We start from the raw sequence: 27,670 nt of genomic DNA, 5'->3' as shown, positions 1-27,670 counted from the left end.
CTGTGTCATCCAATGTACCATTCACACTTCACAGCTTTGAATCTTTAAATGTCCGGTGTGAAGTTCATTCTATTTGAAATGGAAATGTGTTTAACAAACATCATCATGCAGGTGGAATGTTCCACCAAGCGTGTCCGCAGCAGAATTCAGGCCCACCAGCGCAGCGCTGTTTCGTGGCGCTCCAATCGGCATTGCAAATTCTCCAGTAATAATCGCTGTCTGGTGTTGGAGCGAAATGAGATGCAGCTTTTTTATGCGGTGATCGTCTCAAAAGAGAACATTACGGCACCAAATCATGAAACAAAAACACTCCAAAGACCGTCTCTCATTTTGACGCCTCTCTGTGCGGGGGGAAAAAAAGGGCAGATCCTGGATTAATCAAAACGAGTTATTGTATGAAGATGGGCACCTTATTTCTGTGAGCCGGAAAAAAGCCAATCAGAAGGCAGTGAGCTGTGGGCTTCATCCATTTGGTGGAGACTGACACGTTAGCGGCGGTCTGGGAGAAGAGCTCACTTCATAAATCAAACCTGACAACTCCCTCAACATGGACGTCAAGCACAACTTTTATTTCCCTATTTCTGCACGGCTCAAGAGCAGCTCGAATGAACATCATCGCAGATGGACCGCAGATCCCTCATCTGGAGTTCCGCGCTGTCTACAGTGATTCTAACGGCTGGGCGGCTTAGTGGACTTCATTTTAATCAGCCTTAAAATTGCGAGTTGACATAGATCTGAGCGATAGAAATTGGTTTGATGCCTTTGTAATAGAATTCTCCCTCACACACACACACGTTTCACTCCTAATGAGCAAAATCTTACTTGCAGTTATCTCAAGTCTGTATTGATTTTTATATATCTCATATAGTCTTATTTGTGGATGCATGGTGCGGAGCGCATTATTAGAATACCGACAATCAAACGGTGTTGTTATTCCCCAAGTTCACATATCAAACGAAGAGGCCATTGTGAGGAGAGACGATGAAATCAGCCAAGCAATTATCCACACAGATGTTTAACTGCAGAAAATTAAAGAAATGTTAATCAAGCGTTAAACGTTTACAAGAACTACAAAACTCCCAATCTTATATTTAACAATTAAAAAAACTGTTAAAAGCTTAAAGGGACAGTTCACCCAAAGAAAGAAGTTCTTTCATCATTTACTCACCCTCATGTCATTCCAAATTTGTTTTGTCTTTCTTTCTTCTGCAGAACACAAAAGGAGCTATTTTAAAGAATGTTGGCAACCAAACAACATTGGTCCTTATTGTCTTCCATTGTATGGACACAAAACCACTGAGACATTTTTCAAAATATCTTCTGTGGAACACATAGGCCCGGTTTCACAGACAAGGCTTAAGACTAGTCCCAGACTAACCTGTCTTAACTGAATATAACTTGCCCAGAAATAGCTTAAAATATATCAGTGCCATTGTTTTGTGTCAAGATGCACACCAGTAATGTATTCTTCCAAGGTATTTTTATAAAAGCGACATAAATATCTTAATCTAACTAAGGCATAGTCCTGGCTTACAAACAAAACAAAACAAAACAAAACAAAACAAAACAAAACAAAACAAAACAAAACAGCAAGCAGTAAATAACTAGTAAAACATAAATAAGAAAACGACTACAGTCCATTAAATAAAAATGTTTGAATTGTAAAAGCAGATAACATAATATAAAAGCCACTAACATTTTTAAATATTACATTATTAGATAATATCATAACTTGTACTGGGGACTTAAAGAAGCAATGTGGATATTTAAGAGGCATCTAGTGGTGAGGTTGCGAATTGCAACCAACAGGTCACTCCAACCCTCCCTTTCGTAGCACTACGAGTCTACGACAGCTCTCACAGGACAAAGATGTAGTTGCGTTTTCGCTTCTTTGCCGAAGGAGACGTTACGTAACGTATTTACGAAATGCATTCTGTAGAGCCGTTTGTCCGTTTAGGGCTACTGTAGAAACAACATGGCGATTTCCATGTAAGGGGACCCGCGGTGTATGTAGATAGAAATAACTCATTTTAAGGTAATAAAAAACATAACGCTTCATTGTGTAAGGTCTTTATACACCTCTGAAGACATAGTTATGTTATATTGCATTTCTGTCAATAGATCCTCCAGAGAATTACACACTGGACCTTTAAAAGTTACCGAATACTGTAGGAATGACCCAATTATTTTCATATCATTCCCTCATAATATTACAAAAAGTAACGCTACACTTCCCAACTATATAGAATCACTAGAAATAAAACATGTTAAGCATAACAGGCAGGACTGTCCGGTGTATTGCAGATGGCTTTGTCTGAAGTGCTGCAGAGATCCTAAACATGTGGAGGGCTTCCTCGCCCTTCACTTAGATCGGTGCGGCTTTGGCAGCACTTTAGAAAATAACGTTTTTCCATTCCAGCCCTTCAATGATTCACAGCTACTGAGCTGCATTACACAAACCATCAGAATAGATAATAGACCATGAAAATATTCTTTCATCTTAATGTGAATGAAGAGAAAACCTACAAGAGCATAATTTCCTGTAATATTCTTGTTATACTTATGTTCACTTAGAGAAATATACCCAATGATTCATAGGGCTATCATTTAAGGAAAAAAACAGCACGTTCTGCAAAACAAACAACGCCGGAAATGCGAAGCAAAAGAGCTAAGAATAAGTCACACAAAACATACACAATTTAGCTGTCAGAGGATTTGCGTACCCAGTCAAAATAAAAGTATATTCGCCTCATGCGTGATGTATCACTGTCAACAGCGATTCCTGCTAGGATCGAGCCAAATGAACTTAAATAAACAAATAAATTCACTGGAAAAATTGTGCTAGAACAAACGCAATTAATCTCACTTCCTTGTTGCCGCGTGACAAACATAATTACACAAAGTGAAAAAACACAGTGTATATCTGAACCGCTTTGCCATTAACTGTCTAAAGCACAACGAATCTATCCATTCATCCATCTATCTATCAATGCAAGCCATTTACAAAAGCCATGAAAAAGACTGAATGCTTTCAGAGATTTCAACCTATGAATCGCTTCTCAGGACCTCTCACATCGGGGGTTCGGTAAAATCTTGGCTCCCTGGAACACACTTGGTATTTGGTCAAATGTTTGTCACCATAATTAACAGCAAAAATACCACTCATGCCACCAAACACTAGATTTCTGGTTTCCCGCAAAGACATGGTTCATTATTAAGAAAAGTCTTCTTTCTGATCCGACACGTTTCCTTTTCCCTGTCAGTGCTTTGGCTCTTGCTAATTGATACCCCGTTGAGACTAAGTGCCTAAAAAGGTCAGCCTTTCTTTCCGCGGACAAATTGCCCAATCCATACGAAAAGGTCAAACTACCTACCTAGATTCTCAGCTTGACTGTTTTTACCGAAGTTGAGATGATCTAAGTATATCTTTGCGTGTTTTGTATCACTGTGATTTCAGGAATCTATGGATGCCGTGACTCATATGGCTATACTGTCATCTGCAGTTCAATGTGGAGGCTGGAACATGAAGAAAGATAATAGTAATAGTTGGTTTACTTGATCTATTCATATAGGACGATGTTGTATAATGACAGGATAAACTTTAGTAAACTATTTAACAGCATCTCCACACACACTTTCTCTCTCAGATAATGAAAGTCTAAGACGCATTAAAATCTATAATCATCGCATGTCATCGGATCAGACCTCTCACCACACGCAGAACAGCCAGCTGCTTGCCACATCTGTCCATCAAAAACGAACAATTACTCCACAGGAAGGTAGGCAGGTGCACGAATAATTATCAGACTCTTTTTTTAGTCGTGAATGCAATTTCTTACACAATCACCCTTATTCCTGAGGTTAATTAATAAACGGCATCATCTGCTTTGATCAGTAGAAAGGTGAGGATAGAAAAATTGAGGCACAAGAACATTTTCTTCTGCAGGGGGTCTGTTTCTACAGAGACTGACAAACTCACTCACGTACACCTTATACAGTGAGTTCTACGCTTACAAAGTCACACCTCTGCTCATTTACAGTCCAAAATGCACACGTCAACGTTACACTTCTTTACAACAACAGCAAAGGCCCACCTATACGCTTGTTTATTAACCACACAATGCTGAAACAAGCTGCTTACATGCATAAGAACATAATCATTTTTGTAAATTAGCATATGCACACACACATACGCATGACTATGTCTGACTTTTTATGTCTGATTTTAATGCTGCCTTCAACATGCTCTCGGAAATTCTATAATTCCCACCTCAACCCGGATTAATTTATGCAACGGTGCTCTTTTAACGTATGTTTTAATGTTACTATATCTGGACTAAATGTAAATAAATGACTATACACTTTTAATGTTTCTAATGCTGCCTTCACGCGTTCTCGGAAATTAGATCATTCCTACTTCAACCCGGAAGTAACGTCTGGATTTAGTAACATTAAAAGTATTTAGTAACATTACAACATTACTGTTACTAATGATTTAGTAGATTAGATTTAAAACATTACAAGTATCTGCTAACATTAAAGGTATTTAGTAACATTACAACATTAATGTTACTAATGATTTAGTAGATTAGATTTAAAAACATTACAAGTATCTGCTAACATTAAAAGGGTGCCGTTCCATAAATTATTTCCGGTTTGAAGTGGGAATTATCAAATTTCCAAGAGCAAGTAAAGGCAGCATATAAGGCACAGACACACATCAAGTGACGTGCACACACAAGTTCACTAATAACTATTTAGGAGAACACGTGCTCATATATTCGACATGGATATAAATATCAGGTATAATAAACAGGACTGACTTATTTATATACCAATCTCCCCGCAGATCTCGTTATTTGCGACCGAATCGCTATATCGCACTTTGCATCATCAACATGAGCTGCACCTGTTGTTTGGTAAAGCAGGAATGTGCCGAATTGACAGGTCTTCGCGTCACTTTTTAGTTGAGTTATAAAACTAACATTTCAAAACAAACTAAAGTTCATATGCTTTGCAATGGATGCTAAGAATGCTGGAGCATAAATTAAGTAAGATAACAAACAAACTACAGCGCTGTGTTTTAGATGCGTGCGGCGCAGACCAGCGCGTGACATAAATGCATCGATAATCAGACCGCGCTTACGCGTATGCGTTCAAAGCACTCTCGCGGTATTTTGATGACATACGCTGATCGCATGAGCTCGAATCAAACATACCTCTCGAGGTGGCTTCACATGTTCGTTTTCTCCAACCATGAACTCAAAAACAAACATTAGCTGTAAACCACTTTGGGATATATTACAGTTATATTGACAACAGTTCTGCAGACATTGTCTTTTCCTCAAAGTAATTAAAGAAATGTTCTTTTATGTCTTTTAACTACAAAGACAATATTGTATTGAAAATGGTTTAATAATTAAACTGACTTATCATAAAGTTACTATGAAGTAGGCAGTTACATTTAGGTTTTTATATTTGAACTTTTGAATATTATATTTTACATTTATAGTTTAGAGACTTAAAGATATTAATCTTTTTTTATTTAACTAGTTCATTAAAACGATTGGATTTACTCAGACTTACAAATGCAACTTGGACCAGTTTGTTTATTGCCTCAATTGATGCATGAGGAACACAATGTGACATAAAAATCAGAGAAGTAATATTTTGTGCACGCTTGTTACGTGAAAAGCATGCAACATTGGTTTGGAAACAACCGAGCTACTGTCACGCTCCAGAAATAGGAAGTCAAGTTTGTAGCGTCACTATTTTTGATTAGTTACTCCCCACTGGTCCTTGCATAAAATTGCTATTCATCACGAAACGAATCGTTGCAACAATATCCAAACGGCACGGAAACTCTTGCTCTGAAAGTACGGAGCCTTTCCGCACACCAATTACCATTAGCATATTTATTATACCACATTACAATGCAATTAGGCTGAATTCTAAGGAGGGGGAGGAGAATTCTCAGAACCGATCAAAGTCCTGCAATGTAAAACTTTCTCGCACGTTAGCGAGTTGATTTTTTCCTCCCTCGTGGAGTGAATTGTGTTTGTTGCTAAGAATGTTAATGTGAATCGTCTAACAAGCCTGCCGTTGCTGGGGTGTGCGGTGCGTGTCAGGCCAGCCAGCAGAGGTTAACATAGCTTGGCTAATGAGCCTCGACCAACATTAGCGCAAATGAAGGGGCTGATTCTATCGAATTCATGATGGAGTTATTGAACAGCAAGCACTGGCAGAACATCACGTCTGAGAGAGTCGAGCAGTCAGGCTAAATTGAACTGATGTCACATCCATTTGGAAAACAGAACAACAAACTTGCGGAGAGCCAGAGAGGCAATATTATGGTTTCCAAAAGTCTTCCGCTTATCTGGAACATTGATTATGGCAGACATTACTGGACATTGGAGAGCAACAACATTTGTTCGGCAGTAGGCAAAACATAGGGAGAACAGAAGAGCTTATGTCTCATTATTGACTCTGAGTGTCTGTGCTTTGAGCTAGTGTTACCGATGCATTTGAATGTATTTTAAGCAGTTTAACACTGTGGTTAAAGGGCCGTATTATACACTTTTGTAGTATTATATTTTTCTCTGAAGTCCACTTACAATATTATAAGGTCTCTTGTGTCAAAAACAATTGTAATGTAGATTGACCATTTTACACCAGTCTCAAGCTGCTTTTTGCTATTGTACCTTAAAAAAAACGTACATATCGTCGCTGTCCTTCCGAAACGTCGGATGTCCAGATTCACTGTTTTTTAGGAAATGGAAAAACACTGTACTTTTAAACGATTAAATACTGTGTTTTCAAAGTTTACAATTTTTTATTGGTTATTTATTGGTTATAATTTATTTTAAATTATTTATTGTGGCTCAGTGGTTAGAGCATGGCGTTAGTAACGCCAAGATCATGGGTTCGATCCGAGGGGATGGCACATAGTCAGAAACAAATGTATAGTGCAATGCAATGTAAGTCGCTTTGGATAAAAGCGTCTGCCAAATGCATAAATGTAAATGTAATGTTAATATTTGCAAAACTCAGTGACAAACATAAAGCATGACTAATAATAATGATTTACGGCAAAAAATTTAAATGATGAAATGTGGAGATACAAGGTTTCAGAAGGACAGCAGCGATATGTAAATTAACTCTTTGATCGTAGGTTAATTGTATAACCTCTGCGAACCAGCATACTGTTCATCAAGAAGGCAATGATTACTGTATATGTCTTGATATGTACAGTACATGTGGGCAGTCATATATGCGCATGAATAAATAACCCATTTCAGCGGTTTCTATGGTCTGGGTGAAAAGGAAAAAATTGCTTTCTTTTGTGGTCATTAAAGCCTTTTAACAAGACTCGTGTCTGCACATCAACCTTTCCACACACTTATAATGGGGCGCTTTGACATAAAAAACATGGCAGATAGTATTACAGGATGTCTATTTTACAATTTTACTTTTCATTACAGTGTTTCAGAAATGCACAATGCTTCTCTAAGAGTAACGTGACCGTTGCGAGACATTTACGTCCATAGAGTTCAATGCAATGGCGAATGTCATGTGAAAGAGCATATGTACATAACTTTTCTCTTTAAAAAAGCAAAAATACCCCGTTTTTCATGTTCCATAAATAAGAATCTACTATTGAAAGAAAAGGCATCGGTTGGCAAATAAATGTAAGCTACTTTCTTCTTTACACACTGTAAAATATTAATATTCTAGGAACTAGGAAAGAATTCTTAAAAAAGCATTTAAGCATTTATATTTACATTTATATTGGATTAAACATCCAGGCACATAAAGTACAGTGAGAAAATCAATTACTGTTTCCAATCCCGAGGAGCTAAAGACATAACAAAAGAATAGCTGACATTTGCATTGAGCCGTCTTTGATATACATTTTTACATGACAGACGTTCAGCGTTTAAATATTCTCTTTTAGCTGGTTTTTCTGAGCATTAAGGATCAAAGCGAGACAAGCTTAACATTCATTGTAATTAGGCAGAAGCTCAGTAGAAGTCTCCGCCACCTGTGACTAATGAAATAGCCCTTTAAGGGGGGCAAAGTACAGGACTGATTTCATGGGCGGCCGACTGCGACCCCGTAACTGCTTGACTCGCTGTGAAATAAGAAGCAGATCCCACAAAATGAAAACTGTTCTTTTCGCCCGGCTGAAGTGAAACGATGAGGTTTCTCTTAGCAACACAAACGTGAACTTTCGCGCTCTTCGGTGTTGCTCGCTTGAAAAAAAACTTTGGGATCAGGATATGAGTGTCCAACATGTCAAAAGAGTTATTCACCTCAAAGCTCGAGGCAATAGAAAGTTTTCTTCTGACTAGCTGGGTACAACAAAGTAAATAATGCAGGACTTAGCGTCAGTAGGAGACAAGCAGACTGTACTGAAATCAGTTCATTTGCAGAATTACAATCTCATAAATGAATCGTGACAAACATCACAGGAAGAAATATGTAAAGTGACGATTAGAGATATTAACACATTGATCTTCTTCCAAATTGACCTTCAGAGCAGAAAACAGCACATCAGTATGGCAGAAATACAGTATAGCGGCATACAGCCACATGTTTGTTTGCTGAAGGCTGAAACTTCATTAACTTCACCCCAACCATCTAGCTGTTTATTAAGTGCTTTCCATTTCTCCAATTAATGAAATATTCATGAAATTCAATCTTAAATTTCCACATACCCTACGCGTGCCGGCCGCGTTCAGTCAAAACATTTAACAAATTTCACTAAATAGAAACAAACGGACAGGCGATGTAGGACGAGTGGCGCGTGCTTTTATCACATGTAAATGAGGAGATGAAGAGCCTCCTCAAGCAGAACAAACTAGGACAGTCTCAAAATTCATTCAAAGAGGGTCACTTACGTATGCAAGCTGCGCTGTGATAAAAGCTTGCAGGACGGGATGCATCAAAAGATGCAAGAACGTTTGATATGAGGAGGCCAAAAGAACAGCGAAAAAGATTAACCTGATGTACTGTAGGTGTAATTGATGGCTGGAAAAGATTGCTTGTGCATGAAGACTTGCTTGTAATGTGTTATTTGTTTGTTTTTCATAAATACAAAGTTCCTCGCCCACAAGAAAGCTGAGGTTTCGCTTGGTTGAAGACGCTACGCAAAACATGTTAATTTTATGAGCCGAAATCCCTCGGCGATAATCACATGCCACAGTTAATATCACGATCGTCTGGTAATTTAAATTCATTTCCAGTTTTGTCCGCGCGCATCCGAATTTTACGCCCCACCTCTCTGTGAGAGACCCTTGACGTGTCAATGCAAATTTATTGCAAAAAATGTCAAATGGTTTCATTGAAAATCAACAGTGATGCTAATGAAATGCTTCTCGTGGGCATAGTACACGAAAAGTTCCAGAAGCCACGGTCTGCCTGTCCTCATTTGGACAACGCAGCCATAAACCGTGCTCGGCTCCCACGCTGCCCGTTTGCCGTATTCATTTTTGCTACATCCCACTTTATGTTGAAGACCGGAATATGATCCTCGCACTTTATTATATCTCTGAGGTACAAATTTCTGCATCTCTTATTCAAGCAACTGCAGGAGCCGAATATCCTCCTATTCACAGGAGAGCGGCGCTTCACAACACGGCTCTACATTCTGCCGGCGGGCAAACCTAGAAGCTGCTTTACAAACATGCTGCATGTTTAATATTCATTGCTCTTGGGAAGCACCGGGTAAAGATAAAGTGAAATGTCAAAGGGTAATGAATGCCCCAAACAGGACGCGGCGGTGGTGTGGAATCTCCTGGAACTTTAACATGAACCTCCAACTTTATGGAGAACATTTGAATTTCTGTTTGGTTGTGATGAGGAGGCTTCAGGTGGATGGATTTGGTTGATTGACAGCTAAGCTTTGTGAAAGGAGTATGGGGTGCTAACATTTGTATGAAGTACAGTGTATTAAACGAATGGGACCCTTTAATTCCTTAGTGAACACAGATTGAGTATTTCTCACCTACTTTAACACTTTTCCTGTGTGTTCTAGCTTTAGGACGGAACAAAAACCTACCTTGTCAGGTAACAAAGATGTGGTGTAAAAGCGAACAGGCTTTACTCCATCTGTTCGTGTCTCTTGTCACAAGCATTTTCAACTTAATGTTGCTATGTCAAACTACTTCTAAATGGATACTTCAGCCAAACATAAAAATGTTGTCGTTACAAACCCAGACTTCTATTTTTATATGCAACAAAAAAGTAGGGATAGTTATACTGTATGAAAATTCTGTCATTATTTCCTTAACATCTTACCTCAACCTCATAAAATTGTATGACTTTCTTTCCTTGGCAGAACACAAAAGAAGATTGTTTTTAAAAGTGTTGGTAACTGAACAACGGCGGCACCTATTCACTTCTATTGCATGGACACAAAATCAATGCAAGTCAATGGTTACCTCCATTGTTCGGTTACCAACATTCTTCACGATATCTTCTTTTGTGTTTTGCTGAAGAAAGTCATAAAGGTTTGGCAGAATTTTCATTTTTGAGTGAACTAGCACTTTAATATACTAAAATATAGCTTTTTGTCATTCTTTTTATGGTGTCTCAATAGCACAGTTAAGTACACTTAGACCTTCTTAAGTTTATCTTATAAAGTATTGAAAACAAACGTTTCTATATTAAGTACAAATTAGTGTGTGAAAATAGAACACTTCAAGTACATTTACAGTAAGTATACACTTTGCAAGATGTAAACACTGGTCCAGAAGCACTTCTGATTTCAAATTTTTTATTACTAGTATTTTTTTCATCTAACATAATTAAATATTAAAGATATTTGTTTAACATTTTAAATTGTATGTATTTAAATATATTTTGTTCAAATGTTTGTGTAGTGAAACAGGAAGTTCTGGACCAATGTTAAACCTGCATTGTTTACGTCATCCGAAGTGGTCTACAGTGCACTTTCTCACCTGGGATGGATAAAGAATCGATAAAGTGAAAGTAAATGGTGACTGTCAGACCTCTGAATGGTGTTTGAAACAACACGAAAGTGAGTTAAATGACAGAATTTACACTTTGGATTAAGAAACAAACTTTGAATCCTAGATTGTATAACTGACGCACTGAAAAGTGCTTTGACTAGTTTTTACACGTGGACTTTCTATAGTGTTCTAGGGTGTTTTGGTCAAATTATAGCAAGAACCACCATTATTCTGTCGAAAAGAAGAGCAGTTGGTGATGAACACCTTAAAACATCTTCTTTTGTGCTCTGCAGAAGAAAGTCAAACAGGTTTGGAAATTGGAATGATTTGAAAGTTGAGTAAATGATGAAATAGTTTACCCCAAAATGAAAAAGTGTTATAGAACTAAACTCCTTCTCATTTCATGTGACTTCGTCTGCATTATTAAAAACTATTTGGTTCACTTTTAACTCACGCTGTTTCTTTTTGGTATCCAACACAGAGCGGAAGAGAACAGAGCCCTACCCCTTCATTTTACAACACGCTGTGCACTAATAATGACACAAAATTCTGCTAAATTCATACAATTAACACTTATGTGGCCTTGCGTCGTCTCTCAATGTCACACCACATACAGAAAATCGGTTAGTTTACGAACACTGAACGATTTCAGGGTTAAACCTGAAAGTCTCAAACCGTATGGAATGCATGCAGACACCTTCAACGACAAACGATGAATGTCTCCAGAACAGTACAAACAGAGCTGAACAAAGAGCAAAAATTAGCACAAAAAAATAGGCATTCTGACCATAGAGGACATTGTTATGCAGTCATCATTGCCAAGGTAAGCCTGTAAGAATTCCTCTGTGAGTGCATGTCTAACATGGTTGTAGGACAAAAAGGGTTTGTCTTTATCTGTCCTTGTTACGTCCGCCTGGAATCAATATCCCTCTGTTCATCTTGAATGTCCAATAACAACAATTCCTATTCTGCACAGATTAGCCGGCGTGTTCCTGAGGCGAAAAAGAGATACATGTATCATCAAAAAGGGATCTATGTGGGAGAGAAGAGAACTTGGGAGGAGAGGGTGATGGCAGTCACATCAGAGGAGCGTGCGGCAGATTGTGAGGATTTAAGGATTTTAGAGGATGGATTTCAAACTGGGGATCTGCTGTGGAGACCGAGACCAGATGGTTGTGATTCTGGCACAATTATCCCCCTCTATTGTTACTGATCTCCATCATTCTGTCTCTCCCCGCTCGTCTTTGCCTTTGCCAACAGCCCAGAGTCACTTAATGGAAAAATCTTTAAAGTGACTTAACGTTAAAGGATGAACAGCGTATGAACGTGGGTGTGTGTGTGTCTCGTGACCTTTAATCTATTGATATCCACTCTTAGCGGGCAGCATGCAAGTCACTTCTGATTCACAAGTGGAAAGTTGCAGATGATGTACAAAAGATAATGTAAAACCAAAGTGAAACAGAATTTAAAGGCGGGGCTTAATTTTATTACGTTACTAACACGTTTTTATCATGTTTCTTTTAACACGTTAGGCTGATGTTCATGGTTAATATTACCTTTACTTGTCCGTGCTCATTTTCTTTCATCGTATTTTCACCCTCATGTCATTCCCAACTTGTATTACTTTCTTTCTGTTGCATAACACAAACAAAGATGTTTTGAAGAACGTTGGTACCCAAACAGCATTGACTTTCATTATATGGGCACATTTCTCAAAATATCTGCTTTTGTGTACCGCAGAAGAAATACTCACACACAGGTTTTGAATGACATGAGGGTGAATAATGACAGAATTTTTATTTTTGAGGTGAACTATCCCTTTAAGGCCATTAATGCAAAATTTAAAGTTGTCTTCCACACCTCTCAGCAGACTGATGCATTAGAATCAGGTGGCCAACATCCACACCTAGAGTTTCCTTTGAAAAGATTTTCTCCTTTGAGAGACTCCTCGATCAAGAAATGTCCCGAAGCAAATAGGTATTAACACAGCATCTCTTTCTGTGCTTTCTGCAGACGCCGGTTGGCGTGGCCTCTCGTTCCGGCCATTAATGTCATCATCCACTTTGACATCTGCCATCATTTTGTGTTATTTCTGTTTTTCAGGTAAAGCAGACATCATTTGGGTGTTTTCATTCAGAGAGTAACCTTCGGGCATCCAGCGCCGCTGTTCCCGAGAGCTTTGATGAAATATCACAATAACGCTAACACGGGGGGCAACGGGATTATGAGACGTGTAAACAGGCGCTTTTCAGCAGGAGCCGAAGTCGATGTAAAAATGGAGCATGACAGCGTGAGCTTTTTGCTCTGTCAAATATATGTTGGGCTCTTTGATGTTCTTTGGTTTAGAGGAACCTTAGGCAGTTCATTGTAATTATTTAACACTTATGCCCACCAGAGCAGACTAACTGTAGCCGACTATGTATTTTTCATGCTTTTATGACAAATTACGCAGCAGACTGTGTGGATAAAGACACGGAGAGACTCATTTGTTGAAGTATGTTTTCTCTCCTTTTTTTGTTACAGCTTAATTCGGTTTTTATTTTTCAAAGTCCAAGTAATTATTTGTTTTATAGCACACACAGTATTTCATTATCAGCCTCCTGTTGATGGCGTTTTCATCCTCCAGGTCACAGCGAGAAGTGACTTATCAATAACATCCACATGTCCGACCCAAATGATTCCGATGAGCAGTTTTCTATTAAAAGCTGTTGATTGTTAAAAGTTGCAAATTGGCTAATGCTGTACGCTGTACTAGAAAGTACAGCAGTTACAGTAAAACACTGTCTTCCTTAAATGAAAAATTACAAGCCTTACGATTCTTGACATGCCCAAAGACGTTTTTTTCTGGCATGCAGAATTCTGCTTCCCCTCAGCCGGTTTTACATTTCACACTTTCGCTGACTCGCTTTCATGCCCCAGCAATCAAAGCCAAAGTTCAACACAGCACATGTCCAGCATGTCTGACGCAGCTATAGGAGTGACACGGCTTGTCTTCTCCAGCTGGCCGCAAAACAATGCCCAAGAGACAAGGTGAGAACTTGCAGTGTTTAAAATAACTGTGTGGAGGACACTTTTTAGAAACTGTGAGTCCTTTCAAGGGCCAAAACTTCCTGTCTATACACCCGATGTGCTGACATTGCAAATATATGTGATGGAAAAGACATTCTCTTCATTTCTTCAAGTCTCAACCCATTAACATTCAAAACGAGTAGCTGTTGTCTTGTACAGTACTGGTTAAGGTGTTTTTGGTTGCAAAACTGATGTTCCCACATTTTACATTGCATGGGTCAGCCAAAAAGCCAATATAAACATAATTCAATTACATGCCGTATTAATGCGCCCAACACACCGCATGCACTTTTTGTGAGGCGTACTGGCGAGAAAGTACAAGAAAAGAACAGTAAATGCAAAAAGACTCAAGGCAATCCTGTGCCAAAGAGTAGAAGTAGAGTCAAGCGCTGGGGTTTGCCCTGTAGCGTTAAGAGCTCTGGGGAAATCTCAGAGCAATGTGACAGCTCAACAATCCCCTCTTTTTCTTTCTCAATGATGCTGAATTGCAAAAACGAAGACAATTTGAGGTAGAGACTTAGTAATGCAAACCAAATTTGTTACGAATGGCTTTTTCATTGTAACTAATGATTGTACATGCAACCAATTTCCGATTTCATTCCCCATCATTTTGTTGCAGCACAAGGGATAGTTCACCTAAAAATGAAAATTCTGTCATCATTAACTCGGACTCGTGCATGTCATTTCAAACCTGTATGACTTTCTTTCTTTTGCCGAACACAAAAGAAGACATTTTGAAGAACGTTGGTAACCAAAACAACATTGACCCCCATTGACTTCCATTCTTTGGACACGTTTCTCAAAATATCTTATTTTGTGTTGCACTCACTAAAAATTCTGTCATGAATTACTCAACCCTGAAGTTGCTCCATACCTATATACATTTCTTTGTTCTGTTGAACACAAAAAGTACATTTGGAAGAATGTTAGCAACTGGGATTTCTGGGGAACCATTGACTAGCCTTAAATGGTTGTCAAAGGTGCCCCAGAAATGTTTGTTTTCCTAAATTCTTCAAAATGTTTTTCTTTTGTGTTCAACAGAACAAAAAAAACACAATAATTCTTGGCACAATGGCGCCCCAAAAATCTCAGTTGCTAACATTCTTCCAAATATCTTACCAAACAAAGACATTTATAGAGGTTTGGAACAACTTGAGGGTGAGTAATTCCTTACAGAATTTTCATGTTGGGGTGAACTGTCCCTTCAAGTCACTTCAACGGGAAAAAACTACTAATACAACCCATCTCTGAATACAAGCCGTGTGTATTCAGAGTGTGACCATCCTGTCCCATAATTCAGTCATGAAGACATTCTCTCAGGCCATCATCTCAGGAGAGCGAGGCGTTCAGGGCAGACAGGTTAAAGAAAGAGCCTCAACTCTTACAATCTGCCAAACGGTCAATATGCCGCACAGTCCCGAAAGAAGAGATTAGAAAAGGCTGAATTACAGAGAGAAAAGAAGTAATGCAGATCGAGCATGAGGCTCTCGGACTGTCTGCGTCTTACAAAGGAAGAGATTTCCAAATCCTCCTCTCCTGGAAGTCTTGAATGACATGTGATTCTCCAAGACATTTTTCTGTCAATGATTTCAAAGGAAGCATATGTCTCAACCTGTCTGTCACATCAAATCTCCTCACATTTAAATGTCTTGACAGGCTCGTTCGGCGGGGGGGAACGGAGGCTATCCGCTGTGAATCTGCCAGGATTGTTCGGTCGGCGAGCGTGTGGGTGCGTTTGACATCCTGAGCTTTAAGTATATGTTTTTTCCTATTTTCCCATCATACTGCACATTTTCTTTAGACAGTCCAGTCAACACGTGGACGGATACTTTCGCTCTCGCTTTTCTCCTCTTTCTCTAAAAGCTTCCACTCACATCAGCTCCGTGAGCCACAGGAGATGTTTTTTTCTTGACCTGTGACAACTGACGGGCTAAATGAAATGTTGTCTTTTTTTCACACCTTTGCCAACATTCCGACTCTTTCACGTCCCTGAAAGCCGAGAGTAAGCATGCAAGCGCGCACACACACACGGGTCTCTGGTGTCTTCTTGCTGTCTGACATTAAAGACCCATTACAGCGACATGTCATATCTCCTTATTTGCCCTCTGCAGGAGCTGTAACTTTATCACTATCCTCCGTCTTTCGGGCCCTCTGGACACCAGCGGTATTAAAAAGACAGGGATCTTCTGAGGGAACCTGAGTTTGGCCTACTTACATCACAGACGACTGGAGGAAACTTCACTGCGGTCCAATACAACCTTGCCATGGGCTCATGTCCCAAGCATCTGCCTCAGAGACTGAGCTGTGACCTTTTCTGGACGGCGGATTTCATGTTTGTTAAAAAGTTGGTGAATGCGCATCACAGGCAAGAAAAATCGCAAAATTTCCTCATTTTTACAACGAGAAAATGATTGTTCTTTAATGAGGATTTTCTTAGATCTCACGTGTCTCCATTATAATTTCATGAGCGATCCCGGCAATGTCACATGCTGTTCTCAGATTTGACAACAAAGTTTTTAATATGAACTCATTTCTCACGGAATTTCTCACAGTTTGTTTACTTTGTATGTCAACCTTTTCTATATCACCTCTATGACGGCAACATGACTGTTCATTTTAAGTGATTGTTGAGTTTAAAGAAATAGTTCACCCAAAAATGAAAATTCTGTTGTTCTGCTAAACACAAAGAAAGATATTTTGAAGAAAGCTTGTAACCAAACAGTTCTGGAGCACTATTGACAACAACAGTAGGAAAAACTACTACAGTGGTAGTCAATAGTGCCCCAGAATTGTTTGGTTACAAACATTCATCCAAATATCTTATTTTGTGTTCAATACAGGTTTGGAACAACTTGAGAGTGAGTACTGTAAATAATGACAGAATTTTTATTTTAGGGTGAACTTTCCCTTTAAGTCCAAAACCACTGTCATATTCCATCATAAAGAAAAACTCATCTCACTGAGATTTAACATCGCTGAGAACACGCCACGTCTTCTAAAAGAGCAACCTCTGAGCAATACAACGTTCCTCTGGGCGTAACAGCATGCTTTCACTTCTTTAAAGACTTTTTCCTTAAACCTAAATATGTCTTTGTGAAATACGAAAGCAAAATAATGACTTGGAGAAAACATAAGGTGCACATCTTTATATGCTCAGTGAGGAATGCGTTTCTGTATTTCTCCGCTCAATATGATATCGAGAGTGATGACAGCTATATGATAATATCTTCACTGAGAGAAGAGGCATGAAATGAAAGTCCAAAGCTGTGAATGACATTCTAATGGACTCTCGGGGTTTTATTTGTTGTTGAGAATGTTTTCACACCTTTAGTCTCGTTTAAAGGAACCGCGCGAGTGCAGAAAACCAAAGCCATCAGTCTTGTCTCCCTCCTTTCCCATCTGCCATCGTCTTTACTTCTCAGATGATAATTTACACCAGAATCCCATTAGGGATGTTTGAAAACAGCAGTCCGTCTTTGCTATTTACCAAACCTGCTCCATCATCTAACGCACAGCGGAGGCTGGAGCTGGACCATTAGCACCGGGACGTGGAACCCCAAGGGCCCAAAACAGGACCACATGCCTGGTACAACCACAGCAGCCGACCTCCGAATGATTTCAGAGAGAACACATTTATGGACCGCGAGCAATCAGGAACTGCAGGGGTTTGAAGCTGCCTCCAGCGCCGAGAATGCAGCAGTGAGTTAAAACACCCACCCTAAAGTTTCCCGGGCTGGAAGAAACCGCTTCGGATTAGCGAGCGCAGAAAGGAGAGAGGTGGAAAAGCTCAAGTCCAAAACTCCATTCCAGCTGAAAAAAGTACATCGCTGGAGCTAAAGATGATTTAGCTGGACTCCGGACAACCTTCGCGCTGATGCGTGTCCCTGAGACGGATTTTCGAAAAACTGCTGGTGTTGTAGAAATGACAATAAATGGCAACAAAAAAGCATCTTAAGATATATAGCGCAGCTCTTCTGATTTAGAAAGCGGTAAGTGCTGTAAGGCCACCCGCATTAGTCATGTCCTGCGGGACCTTGATCTTTAATAAGTGTAGATGGTGTCACACCATTTCGTGCGCATTAGACGGCGTTCGTGCAATAATTATAATTATGCATTTATTCGTTTTCAATGCTTGTGGAATGAACCTGGCTCTCTGGTTTTGTTTTGTTTTTTATGATTATTGCTGTAAAACCATTAAAATCGTCTGAAATGACGCTCTTTTGTTATAATGGATTCCCACTTTAAATGGAAGATAAACAACCACGTATAGTAGTGATTTCAGGCTAATGTATCATTTCATGCAGATTTTCCGCCGAGACCTTCGGAGACGCACGGTAAATCGCGGCGTAGTACATTTTATCCTTTTTTGCTGGAAATCTGTGATGCAAATATAAACATTTTAAGTTCAATACGATATTCCTCTGCCAAGAAATATCTTCAGAAAAACGCTCTAGGAGACCAGAGGGAAACATTTCAGACGGAAGCATAAAAATACAAGCGTACCTCTGCACATGAACCTTTGAAGAAATCATTTTCATTCCATTTAGCAGAGGTCAGCTGGACTCGGGGATGGTCAATAAATATTGATGTCTCAAAATTACGCCGGGTTTTCTTTGTTGTTTCTGCAGAATCCCTATCAATACCTGTAAAGTTGAGTTATCGTTAATGTTCTGGCGGGGGAAATATGCGTTATCTAAACGCTGCAGAAGCCTTTGGTCTAGCAGAGAATCAAACTCGGCCTGTCAAAGATGAGGCGCCTGACGTCTCCTTTTCAACCTTGTTTCATCTTTAGCGATCTGAAAAAGCGCTTTCATTCAGGATACAGCTGTCAGGTACCTTTAGTTTAGTCTCACCTGCGACGCTGAACCTTGAACGATGTGAAAAACGCATCACTTTCAAAACCCACTTTAGAAGATCGGGCACGGCCTGCTGGCTACTTTCAGAAACGCTTCTCTTTCCCGGTCTGCGTCCATACGCTATCTGATCTTACTTGATGGCTTTTATAAGATTACTGCCCAGTCATTCTTCATTACCTTGCCCTCTGCGGTGCCATTATCAGTATTGATAAGGTGAAAATAAACTGCACTTAGCTCACACATTTTCTGCGTATCAGCCCGTTCCCGGCTCAAACCGCAGAGGACTGACAGGATCTTAACAGAATCTTGCTCGGGCTCCGGTGTCCCGCATCGCTTCATTCGTTCGCGGGACGTATCTGATATTAAAAGAAGCTGGTTTCGTGTTTTTTGGCTCGCCCCATGCAAGAGAGTCAATTCACTCAAGCTGCACCATTTAGCTTTGGTCCGTAGCCAAGCGGACGTGCCAGACGGATGTGTCCGTGCTTCATGTGTGATTTTCTGCGGATGTTTCAGAGCTGTGGATGGTGTTGATTCAATCAGCGTTCTCTTTTATTAAATCATAGCACCACGGCAATTGGTGCAGCCGTTGAAAAAGAGCTCTCCTTAATGTACAGATGGCCCCGTTTACTGTTCTGTAAAAGGCGCGGCTGAGCTGTGTGTTGAACAGAAGTTGCTCGGTTGTTCTGGGTAGTTTCGGGGTTTAGGGACGAGCCAAAGACAAACACTTAGACGGCTGAGTCGGAAAAATGCAAATCTTAAACTTTAAAAACTTTTTCAGGGATTTCGAATTGATTCCACGAACATCAAATTAATCTAGCCTAGATAGAGTCTCAGGAGCTTTGCTTGACGCGTCTCCAGATTTACATTACATGCGCATTTAGGAGATGCTTTTATCTCGAGCAAAAAGGAACATCACCATCAATTGGCCAATCAAGAGATACAACATGTGGTATTGCACTACCTTATCCCAAGAGTAACTCAAGAGTAATGCCTAAACTAGATCAAAGAGGACTGTTTTTTATAGAAAGAAATAGTAAGTGCATGCTTTCGTTATTTGCTATACTAAAAATCGCTGTAGGGAATGAGTACCCTAAAACATCCTGACATCCTGAACATACAACGTTAACACATTGTCCATTCATTTTTTATAAGATCTACATCAAAAACATGACTAAATTATTTCAAGAACCACCACAAGGCATCCTCAAATCCCTCAGTACTTCCCACTGCTTCAGACTTTTGGGAAATTATTTCTTGTTTTACCGAGACCACCTGACCACTACACAGCCCAAGAATCCACGTCTCCGCCAGCCACCCGCTCTTTGGAGAGTAAACTTGGTTGTTGGGCGTCTTTCAAAAAGAACATTATTAGAGGTTCTTTATCGGAAAGGCTTTAAGCAATATGCTCTTTCAGATCCGCCCTGAACGAACAGAAACAACACAAGAGACGCATGCTGAGAACAATTATTATAGGCTCCCGTGGCGACTGCTTGCAGTTCCCATCAAAAGATGTCATCAAAGCGTTCGGTTTACTAGCACAAAATAATGAAGAAGTATTAACCGTGCCTCACGGGGTTCGGATCATACGGCGCTCCTGATAGAAGCCGTCCTCTGCGACAAAGCATCTTTGTTGTTAAATTGGTCACTTTGCAGTCTCTTATTAGACGTGACCACAAAGTGTTTTAAAGGTCAACTCAACAAGGATGCATTGTTAGGACAAACACCCAGATTTACGGTAGTGGAAAAATTAAGAGATCATTTGCAAATATATTTTTGAATTTCTTATTTATAGGTATGTGTTTAGCTAAAATGATCATTTTTGTTTCCTCCTGTGAACTATTAACAGTATTTCTACCAAATTTCAATTAAAAACATTGTTTCTATTTGCATTTACTTGCAGAAAATGAAAACTGGAGAAACTGGTTAAAATAACAAAAAAGATGCTCTGTTCTTTTTCAGACATCAAATACTGCGAAGAAAACAAGTTCATATTTACTTTTAACCAATACAACAGTAATATTTGTACATGTATTTAGTAAATATTTTTGTGTTAGTTAACCTGGATTTTTATCACAGTTTTCATGTGTCTTGTCATGCTGTCATTCTTTCACATTGCTGTTGATTTATGTCACTCCTGAAGTTTGATTTTGTTCAAACTCAACAGACACTGGACTGGAATGACCACAATGCATCTAGAAATGCTGATTAAATGAAAATTTGGAATGGTCTCTTGAATTTGAAGTATATGAAGTATATGAAGTAAGAGGACTGTAACCCCAGCTTCAATGGTTGTAATGTGGTCTAAAGATTTGCATAAATATACGATCTGTCCGTCACAAAAACTCCCCACAGACATCAAAGTCTTTGTCATCTATAAAACCTACATTTACATTTATGGCAGACGCTTTTATCCAAAGCAACTTACATTGCATTATACTATACATTTGTTTCTAAGTATCTTCTGCACTCCATCCTATGTAAAATGTGCCCGTCCCGCTTAAGTCTATTTCTCAGAGGCTGTCAGGAAGTACAACCTAACAACTGTTTGCAATGCAGAGCAAACACGTGGCGGCGTCACATTGATTCATAGCTGCAATATAGTGCAAGAATAAAATGATGCTGATGTTTTTTCAAGCTCCCCCTTCAGAAAATGAGGGAGAGAAATAAATGATCAAATGATTGATTGCGCAGATAAGAGGAAAAATAAGCTTGTGTACACACAAACAAACTGCCACCCACACACACAGCAGGGACGTGCGCATGCACGCCCGACTGCGCATATACAAACATGTCAAGAAATGACTTTGTTATTACCTGCTTAGATCCCATTAGGTCTGTCAATGCTTCAGTGTGGGTGAGGAGAAAGAAACTTTGGTGAAAAGTGTTAAATGACATGCAAGATTCTGACAACCTTGAAGCTTTAATGCAATCTAATGAACCGGAGACAAGTAGAGCGCCGCTTCCTCTATATCCCTCGTGAAACAGAAGAAATCTTTTTTTGTGTTGACAGTGAATAAAAAGCCTTCGCTGACAGTCAGGTTTGTATTTGCGTGTCCTGGTCAGAAATAACACCGAGCTGTGTTGTCTCCCAAAGCTGTGATTTTCTCTTCACTTATTTATGGGCTAATCTGTCTCTGTCTGCCTCAAATCAAATTACATAAACAACAAATACAGAGGAGAGCATATGGAGGCTGACCCCATCCGCCCGAAGTCGGCAGCGCATTCCACCTCATTCCCGAGCTGACCCGGCCTGAGTCGAACGGACGCCCTCAGTTGGACAGCAAGAAGGATGGGACCGGCTGGAAGAAAATTGGTGTTTACCCGGTTGCTTCACAAAGCAGATTACACTTAAATACCACATTTCAGGCCCAGTAGAACCCGGCTCTCTCCGAGATCTTTAACGTGGCTTTGAGGCGGTGGGGAGTTCAAAGATTAAGCTTCTCCAGACAAAATGCGATACAAGGCCTTGTATCTGCTATGCTGGGAAGAGCGGTCTGTGAGGGCTCATATGTTTATGCTTCATGAGCATCAGTGAAGGTTTTAACATCTTCAGCATGAGGTATAAAAATAAACACAACACTTTAAAGGCACTTAAGTGAAAGTGACCTATTTGTCAGTTATGGTGACCCATAACCGAAATGTGACCTCTGCATTTAACTCATCCAGTGAGTAGTGAACACACGCACTGCAGGTCGTGAACACACACAACCGGAGCACTAGGCCATAACTGCCCCGAGATATTAAAGAGAAATTTTACCCCAAAACAAAACTTCTGTCATCATTTACTCACCCTGGAGTGGTTCCAAACCTATATGAATGTCTTTGTTCTGCTAAACACAAAGAAAGATATTTGGAAGAATGTCAGTAACCAAACAGATCTCATCCCCATTGAGTGTTTATTTTCCCTACTAAGATATCTGTTTGGTTACAAGCATTCTTCCAAATATCTTCTTGTGGGTTCAGCAGAACAAAGATATTTATATAGGTTTGGAACAACTTGAGAGAACTTTCATTTTTGGGTGAACTGTTCCTTTAATGTTAAAGTGCAATGAACTTTAAATGATCAGTTCAAAATGCAATACATATGGAATACCAATAAGAATAAGAATAAAAATTTGTACTAATTGTCCATTCCTTCATAAAATAGAAATGAAAAAGAACATTTTAACTCAGTTTAGTTTTATTGATGTTGTTTAACCGTAAAAAAGTAGTTTTCTGGTCGATGTGATTAGCGTTTGCTTGCTGTTCAACGCGTTTGTTTTTTTCTCCACAATAATGAAGAAGCATGTCAAAGATCCGTCTTCATGTGCATTTCTGTGGAGAATCAAGTTGGTTTAATGATTCATTCATGAGTTGGTCATGAATTTTTAGTCAATACTTTGTGTCACAGTTTTATTTTTTTTGTTACAATTTTATTTTGATCAACATGAGCATCAAATGAACTTTAATGTGACCCTGCCTGTCAAAACCCAGCTAAAGTCATTTTTTATGATTTATTGTTTTCTACATAAAATCATCCTACATAATGTAAAGAACATTCTGTGAACATATAACCATGATATCTTTAATATTGAATGAGTTAGACCATGTCAAAGATTGAAATCATGGTTTGATGCTCATTATCTTATAATTACATTCTGAGACTTTAGGTTTTTACAGACTGGCTCACAAATATACAAATTTTGGGAGACCCCATGACTGTTTGGGGTGTTTTTAGCGTGTGGAAACTCAACATCTTGACTGAACATAAAAGCGCTTGCCAAAATGTTTCCAGCATTATCACAACACCGCAGCTTTTCTTTTTGCCCTCAAAATGCGCATGAAACCATCCAAGCCTTCAAAACACAAAAGGCAAAGGTTGCTTTGTCAAACAACAGCCGGATGCCCCCACAGTTAAACGCTTTGAAAGACGAGCTTTGATTGCCATAGAATTGCTGGAGTTGACAGCGTCTTGTATTGCAAGTGTGGGCTGCACAAAACCGTGCAGCTCTCCACTGCCCCCACGGCTGCAAACCGCTGCTGACGGTGCTGATGGTGTTTATGACACTTAAAGAGGAAACATGATGCCTCTGCATCAATCAGGAAGTTGTGGAGTTGGAGGAGGGAGTCTGAGAAATTCAATATTACCTCCTTTAACAGCTCGGAGATTATTGAAATGCATGAAGTACAGGATGATGGTGCGCACCTCAGTGATTCATTCAAAGTGGCGTTTTAAAAGAAGCTCTTGTTTTAGAACCTGGTACGGCGACCGCTCTCGAGTCGCTTTGAACCGGGCCGCCCGAGGGTCCCTTTCACGGGGTCCTTGGCTGCTCCTTGTTCTATAAGTAGAGTCTGGGTCAATCTGGAATGAGATTGTCCCCGTCGCTGCGGGGAAAAGATCTGCCGCTCCTCCTCACCGCCGTGGCCGCGGCGCAAATAAAAGGATCAGATGAAGGGTGTCAGATCGCATCGACTTTTCCTCTCTCTCTGTTTCCCTGGCCACAGCGCTCCGACTGTCAGGAGATGCTAAATAAACCCCCCGTTCATTTGTAACACAAGAGTTGGCCACGGTTAACAAAACGTCCCCGGGGGCCGGTACAGACACGGATAACTCCGTCACACGCACCTGATAGCATCTCGTCTCACAAGCGCACGCTTGTCACAGCAACATTTTCTCTGACGGGGAGTGTAAATATCTGTTATTTGGGTAAGTCTCTGGTGTGGCTGGCTGGAGCGAGGTGAGAATAAATGAGATGTGTCGTTTCATGAACTGCCTACCAACGTTTCTCCATTTTCCGAGTTGAGAGTCTGTAAGGCGACGTGAACTTTTAGCGTGCGTGAAAACAAGACCGCAGTACATCACGAGTGTGTAAACTGGAAGTTCGGAGCCAACGAAGCGCAACGCCATGTGCATACGGCGTAAACGCAACCCCGCTGCTGAAATCCTGTCAGTGTGTTTCCTCTCAGGCCATAAAAAATGATTTTTAGAGTGATGGCAAAGCACTCGCTTTCAAGAGAGGTAACAAAAAGGAAAAACGAAGCAGAGCCCTGCGAGGCTTAACATCTCGGCACGCAGACTCATAAAAAGCAGTAATAAAACAGAAAGCCTCTCGAGATTTGATGTTCATTTGCTCAAGTGCGCATGTGGGAGCCATACCGGAGGCTTTATTGGCGGTTTCAAATTTAAATGAGGAGTTTGGCCCGTGCCGGACCTTAAATGTGAGCGTTCGGGGGTTTACCTTTGGGTTATTTCAAGCTCACACAATCACATAACACAGAATCTCAGATAAGAGCATCTGGAAAGGTGAAGAAGGCGAGGATTTCGATGAAAGCGACTAAGCGAGGGTCGGGCTTTTTCTGCACACCTGAAAAGCTTAAATCATGAATGACGGGAATAGTTGACAGTACATACTAACCTAACAGATAACCCCGAAACCACCACACACACACACACACACACACGCACACACGCACACACACACCTTGCATCAGACTTTTTGGCACATCTCAGATGCAGCTGATATAAAACGTGCGATCTAAAAATAAGTGCATTATCTCACAGGCATTGGGTGCCCAACATAGCCTAAACATCTAACACATGATATAAAGCATAAAATACAAAAAGTTGCATTTTAATCACAACACTAATAAAAGCAATGATCTACTGTGGTTGCTCAGTGGTTGTATGCTCAACCAGGTGTGTGTGTGTGTGTGTGTGTGTGCGTGTGTGTGTGTGTGTGTGTGTGTGTGTGTGTGTGTGTGTGTGTGTGTGTGTGTGTGTGCGTGTGTGTGTGTGTGTGTGTGAGAGAGAGAGAGCGAGAGAGAGAGAGAGCTTAAAACAATAATAGTTCAGTCTTCTCAGATGCATCTTTATGTGTCTGAGTGTCTTGATCGGTATTGACTCTAAGTCTGATGTTCTTGTCAGTAACGCCGATGTGCGCAAACCCGTGCAATTACAACGCGCGCGCAAGGAACCGGGCAATTACATTCACATCCAAATCCAAGTGCAGGCATCATCACAAATCACTCATAAAACAAGTTACAGTAAGATATCCCGTGAAGTCATGTAGACAGGCGCTCTGCGCACTTTCCCGGAGCTAAAGTAGCTGACAGGTGCACGCGCATACAACGGTTAATGGGAAAAACTCCGTTCACTCACCAAACCCGAGCAGCCCGGAGATCAACAGCAGCACCCCGGGTCGCATCTTCGGAGTCGGTGAGATGTTTGGGATTACTGAAGGTGCAATGACGCGGTCCTTGAAAGTTACGAACGCTGATTTCTTTCAAACGCTCGAGCTTCTCTGCGTGTGCATCGTTTGTAGCTCCCGTTCTGTTGTCTTCTATGTATCAGAAGCGCTTCGTCTCCCGGTCCCCGTTCTCACTCTGTCGCTCGGAGCGCATCAGTCCTGCTCGCTCACAATGAGCTCCATACTCTCTCTCTGCCTCACTTCACTCGCGAACGGATGAGGCGGCCGTGAGGAGGAGAGCGCCGAACGACTTCGCTCCTCCTTTTCCCGCCTCCTCCCGCCGGGGCTCAGCTCCCCGAGTCAGACAGAAACAACAAAACAGTTCACAATTTGGGGTAACGAAATCAATCATTTCTGTTCTCAATTAAAGAAGGTGCCTTGAGAGTTCTGAACAGAAAGTTAGCTGAAACCGAAACCGTTCTTGGGAGACATTTTCTTGTGGTTTAAAAACTCCACACTCAGAATAAAATAGTACAAGAGTAACTCTAGTAACGAGTAAACCAAATAGGCTACTAATGTAGATGAGGCACCCTCCAATGACCTTAAGGTCAGTGCACATTGTCCGTTATGACCGTTACGATTTAAAAATGTAAATGGTAGAAACCTACTCGCGTGAAGATAAGTTGGGGAAAACAGCTTGGAGATTGTCGATTACAACAGTTAAAACCGCCTAGAAATGAAATTTACTCAGAATAAATTTAATTTGTTTAAATTTAGGGCGATAAACCGAGGATAAATATCACGTGATTTATGCACAGCTTTTGAGTTAAGTACGGGAAAATGCTGCTGCATCCGAAAGCCAGAGGGCGCTCTCGTGCGGAAACTCCAAATACGCACTGCAGAAGAAGACCATAACACGTTCTAGAATCTAGGAAATGCCTATGGACATCTTTTTATCACTGTTACTCAAGCCTCATCTTGTTTTTTTATGATAATAAAGTATATATTTATAATGATCATGTTTGACGGGTGTTGCTCTTTCAAATGCACATTATAAGCGACTCAAACTCGCACTGCTTTTAGATCGAGCAGCATTTCCTACTGATACCAGAGCCGTGCTTCACGGACAAGCTACGCATTAAAAAAAATCGACACATTGCATATCGCAGCCAGCTTGATTTCAATAGGATTTAGTGGTATCGTGATAAATTATCGTGCAGCCCTAATTCGACTATGTGGATAAAGTAACTAGGAACTGGGAAGAGAATTTTAGTTAGAGAGAGTAAATATATTTATTTTCTTTTTTTATTTGTTATTTTATTCATTTGACTGCAAGATATGTGGAAAAACAAGAGACTTATAAATGTTTAAACTTCTGTTGCATTTAAAAGAGTTTCTGATATGTTGGTGTTTTTGGTTGCTATAATGCTGAAGGGTAATGCATTGTTTCGCTTTAGAACCGCTAACGTACAATAGCTGATAATGAACTGGTTCTATAAAGAGAACACATAACTTTATTAAAATAGTAGGCCTATCTGTTTATGTTTAGTCTTGCCTAAGAATAAAGCTGCATTTTAGTGTATGCCACTGTTACTTGGAATTGTTT

The 27,670-nt window shown here is 40.1% G+C and overlaps 1 protein-coding gene across 1 annotated transcript in view; it reads right to left on the bottom strand.

The window, feature by feature from the left end:
• kirrel3a (kirre like nephrin family adhesion molecule 3a) overlaps positions 1 to 26,343 on the bottom strand; it is a 111,641-nt gene extending 85,298 nt beyond the window's left edge. Inside the window, exon 1 of the mRNA XM_057321813.1 lies at positions 26,037 to 26,343. Coding sequence (XP_057177796.1) covers positions 26,037 to 26,082 — 46 coding nt within the window. The 5' untranslated portion in view covers positions 26,083 to 26,343. The remainder of the gene's footprint in view (positions 1 to 26,036) is intronic.
• Positions 26,344 to 27,670: the final 1,327 nt, after the last annotated feature.

This window comes from Triplophysa rosa, linkage group LG22 (assembly GCF_024868665.1).
Source record: "Triplophysa rosa linkage group LG22, Trosa_1v2, whole genome shotgun sequence".
Classification (NCBI taxonomy): Eukaryota; Metazoa; Chordata; class Actinopteri; order Cypriniformes; family Nemacheilidae; genus Triplophysa; species Triplophysa rosa.
The sequence above is the reverse complement of the archived record's forward strand: the minus strand, read 5'-3'. Positions and strand labels throughout refer to the sequence as shown.